At 37.7% G+C, this 8,968-nt stretch overlaps 1 protein-coding gene across 3 annotated transcripts in view; it reads left to right on the forward strand.

Moving 5' to 3' along the window:
- Positions 1–2,154: 2,154 nt before the first annotated feature.
- Positions 2,155–8,968, forward strand: part of LOC135216330 (maltase A3-like) — a 64,152-nt gene continuing 57,338 nt past the window's right edge. For all 3 annotated transcript variants that reach the window (XM_064251517.1, XM_064251519.1, XM_064251516.1), the window contains exon 1: positions 2,155–2,448. In XM_064251517.1, the coding sequence (XP_064107587.1) occupies positions 2,367–2,448 (82 nt within the window). In that variant the 5' untranslated portion in view covers positions 2,155–2,366. The remainder of the gene's footprint in view (positions 2,449–8,968) is intronic.

Raw genomic sequence — 8,968 nt, forward strand, 5'->3', positions numbered from 1 at the left:
ATTAAAATTAATAGTTATCTATAAGTCTAACTTAACATGAAATCATACTTAAAACACGCAACAAGTTACGTTAAAACACAGGTTACATTAAAAAAAAAAAAAAAACTTGTGATTTAACGTAACTTATTGTGTGCTTTAAGTATGTTAAAGTTTTTAAAAATGATTATATATGTGTGTATATGTATGTATGTACTAAGTGTACAGTATATGAGTGTGTATATAATTGTATAGTTTGAATATGAGCAAGAGCTTTAGGGCACAAACAGATCTCTAAACAAAAGTTGCAAATGGACAGGACAGTCATCATTGGTCGACATGGCGTTATTATTATTTTATAATATATTTGTTGAATATGCAGGAGACAAAAGCCAGTCGGAGCTGAATGACGAAGTGGTGGAAGAGGTTAGCATAAATTCTGGAATGTATTTGGTGGTGGATGTTGGGGCGCCTGGGAGTTAATTAACAGTGTGAAGAAAGAAAAGTGGAATGCTGTGGCACAGGTGTGAAAGGACGGTGGAGTGGCTGTCCAGGGTGTGTAAGGTATTTTAGTCAAATAAATATTCTGGATGTATTGTGTGTTGGTGGTTGTTGGGGTGTTGGGGGTGATATCGCCGTGTGAGTTTAATTTAACATGTTGTTGAAGAAAGATAAAGTGGAAATGCCTGTTGTGCACTATTTGGTGTGGAGGACGGTGGTATCTGTCCAGGGTGTGTAAGGTATTTATGGCTGAGGGAAAGGTTCCGAAGGAATTGGTAACAGGATAGTCGTTCTTTTGTATATAAGGGTCAAGTTGATAGAGGAGATTGTGAGAATTATAGTTGACCAAGGAAGATGTATGTATGATAAGGATCTGATTGACAAAGTATGTAAGAAGACGGAGTAATTGATTATGGAAGAATATTACTGGTTAAGTCGTGGAATTTTGATGAAGGTGCAAATTTGTAAGATAAGAAAAAGTTGTAAATAGGGTACAGAATCTTTACTGTTTGCAGATGATGTAGCACTAATACAGAATAGTGAACAGCATATTGAGCAGAAACTGCACAAACTAGTGAAAGACTTGGAAATTTAAGAGAGAGAAAGTTAGCAGTAAATATGAACAAAAGGAAGGTATTAAGAGTAAATGGAAACAAGTTGATGAGGAATTAGGGACTAAATACAATGATGGGAGGATGAGAGAAGAGGTGAGGGGGAAAGAATAGGAGAAACAAAGAATTTACCAGATTATGTTTAGAAGAGATGGAAACGACTTGAATTGCATATGGAAGCCAAGATGTGAGTATTTTAAGCAGTTGTTGAGCCATATCTCCTTCCTGGAATAGAAGTGTTGATATTGAATGCAGCCACGTGAAAGAGATGGAGGATGCAGTGATGAATACTATTGTTTTTTTTTTATTGTAGTATATGTGGCTTGAGTAGAATTGAAGAATTTAAAGGGTGAGGACTATATATAAAAAGGACCTTAATATCTAGAAAATGCAGGTGTGTAAAACGCGTGGTTCATCGTATGTGGGAGCTGTATGTAACGCCTTGTTAATGTGCTTTCTGTTCAGGTAAAGGAAGTGGGTAAGTGGGTGATCTGGTGGAAGTTTTCTGCACTGGGTTCATCCACAATTCAGTCACGTATGAACAGGGGAGTAAATAACTTTGTTTTTTCTTTTTCTTTAGCCAAGCATCTCCTTATGGGAGAAATTTATAGAATATTTATTATAAACTAAAAGATTCCCCTTCGGTTTACATATATGACAATATATTAATTCCGATGTAGAGCGAATTAGATATTAAAGGATATTTGTAGCTCGAATAATTTATATGAATCACGGTGATGTGATAATTACTCACTGCATCGCAGTGTAAATCACCTGTAGAAACCAGTTTCCTACAGGTAGCATCATCGCAGACTTCCCCTCTTACAGTAGGCTGTAACCAGTAGCTACTACACCTTCTGCGGGAGTTTCATGACTCATTTCTGGAGATTATTCAGCGGAATGTTCTCGTCTCCTTTTTCTCGATCGACCCCCCACCTGAATAATGACGCTCTGTAATGTTATGAATGCTCGTGGGCATGTTTATTCAAAGCACTTTAATTACCAGAAATTGGCGACGCAGGAGGAGGAGGAGGAAGAAGAAGAAGTCCCTCTCTAAATCACCATCGTCCCATAATTGCCTGAGAGTGTCTGACGTACTGTATCGGATCAGAAGCGCCTGCCCCTACCAGTTGCGATCCGCTCGTGTGACGTTTCGCAGTCCATAGACTTTTTGCATTCGTGGATTCTCTGTGTCGTTCGTGTGTGGCTCCTGTAACTCCTCCTCCTCCTCCTCCTTAGTTCTAGGAGGTCCTTCTAGGAAATCCTAATTTACAAGTGATGTGTCCCAACACCACTTACGTCGTCGGCAGCCGCGTCATATTGCTTCCAAGATGTCCGTTTTTCAAATGGAAGTTGCAAGGTTAGTTTGGAGGCGGTTCAGTAGCTTGGAAGCTTCTTTCGTTTGGCTTGGAAGCAAGATTTTTAAAGAGGTCATGTTGAGTGTCTTTTGTTTACTTCCCTCGACAGCTCTTTTTGGCTGAGATTTGCGTTATTTTTAGTGTGTAGCTAGTGTAGTACAACTCGCTTCATTCTCATTGAGTGTTACACCCAGTGGATGTGTAATTTCTGATTTATTTTAAGTCCTATCTCGTGATACAGCTCCGCTGTCTTGTGGGAGTTGGAACCCTAAGGGTAATAGGCCTTGCCTAAAATAAAATAATGAATAAAAGCCACAGGTTACTTACGTGTTAGGTGCCAATAAAAAAAATTCCAAGTCTCTTTCGCCAGAAGCTACGTATGTCACACTTTGAGTCCATGATCCAGGTATCGAAACATCCCTAACCCTCCAACCCCCAATTTTGAGGCCTTTGATACTAAATACAATTAGCAGACAGGTAAAACAATGCAGAATGGTACGTTGGATCGTTTCTACAGACATGAATAGCAGGGAAAATTTACAAAGACATAAATAAATAAGAAAAATACTAATAAAAAATATAAGCTATATTCGAGGTATTCCCGACCTCAGAAATGTTAGAAAGGAAATTCAGGCATATTTTCATGGTCGTTTTCATCTCCGGTCTGCATTTTCATAAATTATATATGAAGATTGTGAACTGTCACACGGTACCGCAAGGCGTTTGCTTGAACCTTCATTCTTTGATTGCTGGGAAAGTGTCAAATTTGAGAGCTAGCTCTCTCTCTCTCTCTCTCTCTCTCTCTCTCTCTCTCTCTCTCTCTCTCTCTCTCTCTCTCTCTCTCTCTCTCATACAAGTTTTCGGATTTTTAACGCTTTTTATTTATTTATATTTCCTGGAAGCTATTACTCTCTCTCTCTCTCATGGGGAATACATCAAAAAGCGCTCTAGATGTATATACCCTTAAGGCAAATACTAACAAATGGCAGCCCTCAGCCAAAGTGGTTCAACAGAGAAATTAAAAATAAGATAAGAGAAAGGGACAGATTGCACAAATCAATGAACCCACACCCAACACCAATAGAAGCAAACAAGCATAAAGAACACTGTAGATTGGTGGACAAGCTAGTAAGAAATGCAAACATAGATGAGGGTAAGAGAGTTGCATCAGTTTGTAAAGAAAACCCAAAAGAATCCTTTAACCTATAAAAAATAGTATAGGTCCCCTACGGGACATTAGAGGTAACCAGGTGAACTCAGACTTGGAAAAAGCATAGTTATTGAATAAGTTTTTCACTAGTGTATTCACAACTGAAGACACTACTTCAATATCGGAACCTGTTATTAAATATGAAGGGACAGAACCGTTGGACAAAATAATATTTACAGAAGAGGACGTTAAAAACAAAATAGACAAACTCAACAAGTTCAAATCTCCTGGCCCGGATGGGATTCATCCAAGAGAAATGAAAGAGCTAAAAGAAGAGAGAGTTCCTCACCTACATAAACTCTACAGGAAAAAGTGCTGAACAAAGAAAGGCACCAAAAGGATGGAAACTAGGTAATGTGCCCCCAGTTTACAAAAAAGGTCCAAGAGAAGAGCCGGGAAATTATAGACGAATCTGTCTAACGTCGGTCGTTTGCAAGATTTTTGAGTCCATAATTGCAGATCAAATTGTGGATCGCATTGATAGAAACAACTTGTTAAACAGCCAACACGGTTTCAGACAAAACAGATCCTGCCTATCAAACCTCTTGGAGTTTTTTCATAACATGCTTGGTATGTACGACAGTAGTAGAGCAATAGATATACTTTACTTAGATTTCCAAAAGGCCTTTGACAAAGTTCCACACAAGAAACTGATGACAAAAGTTAAAGCTTTAGGAACTGTAGGAGAAACAGCAGACTGAGTCGAAGACTGGCTAACTTACAGAAAACAGAGTCGTAATAAATGGTGAGGAATCAGAATGGGCAGATGTAACAAGCGAAGTTCCCCAGGGTTCTGTCCTTAGCCCTCTCTTGTTTTTTATTTAGATTAATGACATTGGTATAGGCTTAACTAGCAGGATAGCCAAATTTGCAAATGACACCAAACTAGGTGTAAATGCAGCAGACCCAGATGCAGTGGAAAGTTTAAGAAATGATCTAATGAAAATAAGAGTGATAAAAAAATGGCAAATGCCTTTTAACGGTGATAAGTGTAAAGTGTTGCAAATAGGAACACAACCAGCTACGTGCTGCTTGGGAATTACATGTACTGTAGAACAAGAGTAGGACCTTGGAGTCATTATTACCAAGGACTTAAAATACACGAAACAGTGCATCAAAGCTGAAAAGAAGGCACAGAAACTAGTGGGATACATAAAGAGGCAGTTCAAATACAGAAATAAGGAAACTGTGCTGCAGCTCTACACATCAATAGTTAGACCCCACCTTGAATATGCAGTACAGTTTTGGTCACCGACACTAAGAAAAGACAAAAATAGATTAGAAGGAGCACAAGCAAGAGTCACAAAGTCATTTCCATCCATCAGGCAAATAGGTGACGACTACAGAGCCTGAACACGTATGGCTTAGAAACGCGGCGATTGCTTGCGAGGACAACTATTAGAAACACTTAAAATACTGAAAGGCTTTCTGGCAACTTCTTTCCATACAAGATATGTGACAATTGGAATAAACTGCCACCAGAAGTTGTCAACAGCAACAGTGTGGAAGAGGAGTTTAAAAGAAAGCTAGACAAAATCATGAGGAGGACACTGTGAATGCACAGTAAAACCTGCTCGTACAGATAAGTGAGCACACGATGTCTCCTCTTAGGATGGACTAACAAGCCTTTGAGACATCCTAATCCTTGTAACTCCTTGTAACACACGCTCTCCTGAAAAGTTCAAGGCCCGGAATCACCGTCACGACTTCCACAGTATTTAAACAGTCGCACTGGTGATCCGTCCCAGAGTCGATAGTACAGCATTATTTGCAGAGCGGAAAAGTCGCATCATGTCGTGTCTCCATGTTGGAACCAACGAGCCACTCAATCGGGTCTCTCGCGATTATTAACAAGGTAGAATTAAATCAGGTGTTCAAGGATATAGGAAGTTTAGAGCTTTTGTTACATTTTTTTTTCATATACGGAAGAGACCATTCGAGTAACCAGAAATACCTTTAGGGGGCTATGCAGATAGTTCGTGTGGAGAACGAGGAGGACGAGAGAGAGAGAGAGAGAGAGAGAGAGAGAGAGAGAGAGAGAGAGAGATTAGTATAGCTTTCAAGAAATCTGTAAATAGATTCAAAATAAAAAAGATAAAAACTTGTAAAAGAGAGAGAGACAGAGAGATTAGTATAGCTTTCAAGAAATCTGTAAATAGTTTCAAAATGAAAAAAAATATAAACTTGTAAAAGAGAGAGAGAGAGAGAGATAGCATTACCTTTCAGGAAACTATATATGAATAGATACAAAGTAGGGAAAAAACTTAAAAATTTGATGAGAGAGAGAGAGAACGATAGCTCTCCAATATCCTTAAGGATTCTTAAGGACTTGATATATATACAGAGTAGAATGAATTAATACGAAAAACAAAAAAGCAAAAGCAGACTGGCAGGAACATTTAAAAAAAAAAACTCTTCCTTCATCGAGAACACACACAAGAGAGAGACGAACTGGCGGTAGGCGCCCCCCCCCCCCCCCCCCCCCCCTCCCCCAATGAAAAAAAAAAGCAAGCGCACTTATTTCCTAACACCTGGTCTCTGTAGTAGGCTCGTAGGGGCACTGTCGATCCAGGAAGTTGGTCACAAGGAAGGTGTGTAGCCGATGCCCCAGAGCGATGCCCGCTGCCCCTAAAGGATCGAGGAAGTGTTCTCCGAATGAGATATGTGTTGTGACCTGCTGGGTAGAGCGAGCGGAGGGTCATATTTTTTTTTATTTATTTATTTATTATATATATATATATAATATTATTCTAATATATAATCATATTATATATATATATTTTAATATCTATATATATATATATATTATATATATATAATAAGATATATAATATACATATATATATATTATATATATATATATATATATATATATATATATATATCTCTCAGGCGAGTTGCCAAGCCCGTCTCATTGTGGAGATAAAGATATAAAGGAAAGCGCTTAGTGTAGATTATTGATAGCGATATTTCTGTAAAGCATATAATGATGTATACGGCCCATGAAACGTTCAGGCACGGCACGGTGGTGGCCTGTCATGGCTAACTTCAACCTTAAAATAAAATAGGGGCTACTGAATCTAGAGGGCTGCAATTTGGTACGTTTGATGACTGGATGGTGGATGATCAGCGTACCAATTTGCAGCCCTCTACCCTCGGTAGTTTTCAAGATCTGGAGGCGGACAGAAAAAGTGCGGACGCACAGACAAAGGCATCGCAATAGTTTTTTTTAACAGAAAACTGAAAAGGAAAAAACAATTTGAATGTCTTTGCTATTTGTATACTTGAGAATATTGAAATTTATATTTTTTTTTTAGTATTGGAAGGGCGTACTGAAGCAAGATTGACAGGTCGACTTTACTTATCATAAAATGATTGATAAGTTTGACATGTGCTAAGTAGTAGTAGTAGTAGAGAGAGAGAGAGAGAGAGAGAGAGAGAGAGAGAGAGAGAGAGTTTAATAGCTTACACGAATCTGTAAATAATTCCAAAGTATGATAAATAACTAAAGATTTTTTATGAGAGAGAGAGAGAGAGAGAGAGAGAGAGAGAGAGAGAGAGAGAGAGAGAGAGTTTAATAACTCTAATGAATCTATGTAAATACTTCCAAAGTATGATAGATAAGTTTTTTTTCCGAGAGAGAGAAAGAGAGAAAGAGAGTTTAATAACTCTAATGAATCTATGTAAATACTTCCAAAGTATCATAGATAACAAGTTTTTTCAGAGAGAGAGAGAGAGAGAGAGAGAGAGAAGAGAGAGAGAGAGAGAGAGAGAGAGAGTAGAGAGAGAAGCGAGAGAGAGAGAGAGAGAGAGAGAGAGTGAGAGAGAGAGAGAGAGTGATTTTAATAACTCTAATGAATCTATGTAAATACTTCCAATGTTATGATAGATAACAAGTTTTTTCCGAGAGAGAGAGAGAGAGTTTAATAACTCTAATGAATCTATGTAAATACTTCCAAAGTATGATAGCTAACAAGTTTTTTCCGAGAGAGAGAGAGAGAGAGAGAGAGAGAGAGAGAGAGAGAGAGAGAGAGCTTTCACGCAACTATGATTCGAAAGATGAGACTGAAAGAAAACTTTTTTTGAAAAGAGGTTAATCTTAAAAAAGCAATTATGACTAATTAATGATAATGTGTGTGTGTGTGTGTGTGTATGTTTTCATCGTCGTCCAATCGTAAGATTTGTGCCATGTTTTTATATTTATTTATTTTTTTATTTTGCAAACAGAATAATAAGTATTTTTCCCCTCATTGATGACAATGATATGAATAAAAGTAATGTAACAGAAAACTGTTGTTTAAGCCAACCTTTATAATTACTCGACAAGATTGTAAGTGGAAGCCCATATGAATGATTTACAATTCTCTCTCTCTCTCTCTCTCTCTTAAAAATCTTCAGTTATCTATCATACTTTAGAAGTATTTCCATAGATTCCTGTAAGTCATTAAACTCTCTCTCTCTCTCTCTCTACAAGTTTTCATTTTGTTCTTACTTTGAATCTTACAAGTTTCCTGAAAGTTCTCTCTCTCTCTCTCTCTCTCTCTCTCTCTCTCTCTCTCTCTCCTCTCTCTCTCTCTCTCTCTCTCTCTTGGTACTTGAGGACACGCGGTTAACGGTACTATACGGAAGTTATAAGGGCATCTGATACCCCATAGACGCAAATCCAGCTGCCCTAATATGCGAGCCCTCCCTTCTGACATCAAGGGCAAAGTCTGTCCGGTGATTAACGATACTATAGCTGGTTCACTTAAGGTAGATTCTCGGATGATTCCTATGCTTTTACGAGACATTTGTTTGGCAACAGCTGATTGGTCTGTATTGGGTGGTATAGGCAGCTCCCAGGCAATCAGCGGCCGCCAAGCAAACGTCTCGTAGGCATAGGGCTCACCCAAGGATCTACCTTAGTGAAGCAGCTCTAGTTTGTTAGTAAAGATAAGTTATTTGCAGTATTTTTGGTTATTTACTTTTAAGCCTTTTTATTTATTTGCTGTAAAGCAAAAAAAATTTTAGTAAACATTTTCGACTTTTTACGATAGTTTATTGTAAGCCTTTTTGTTTATTTACTGTAAAGAAAAAAATATTTTAGTAAACAGTTTCGACTTTTTATGATAGTTTATTGTAAGCCTTTTTGTTTATTATTTTAAAAGCCTTTTTGTTGATTTGCTGAAAAAAATATTTTTTGTTTGTTTGTTAGTAAACAGGTTTGACTTTTTAAGACAGATTATTTGAATCCTTTTTGTCAATCTGTGCGGAGAAATATGAAATTTTTTATTTCTATGTTAGTAAGCATGTCTCGACTATTCATGGTAGAT

Source organism: Macrobrachium nipponense, chromosome 6, assembly GCF_015104395.2.
Source record: "Macrobrachium nipponense isolate FS-2020 chromosome 6, ASM1510439v2, whole genome shotgun sequence".
NCBI classification, from domain to species: domain Eukaryota; kingdom Metazoa; phylum Arthropoda; class Malacostraca; order Decapoda; family Palaemonidae; genus Macrobrachium; species Macrobrachium nipponense.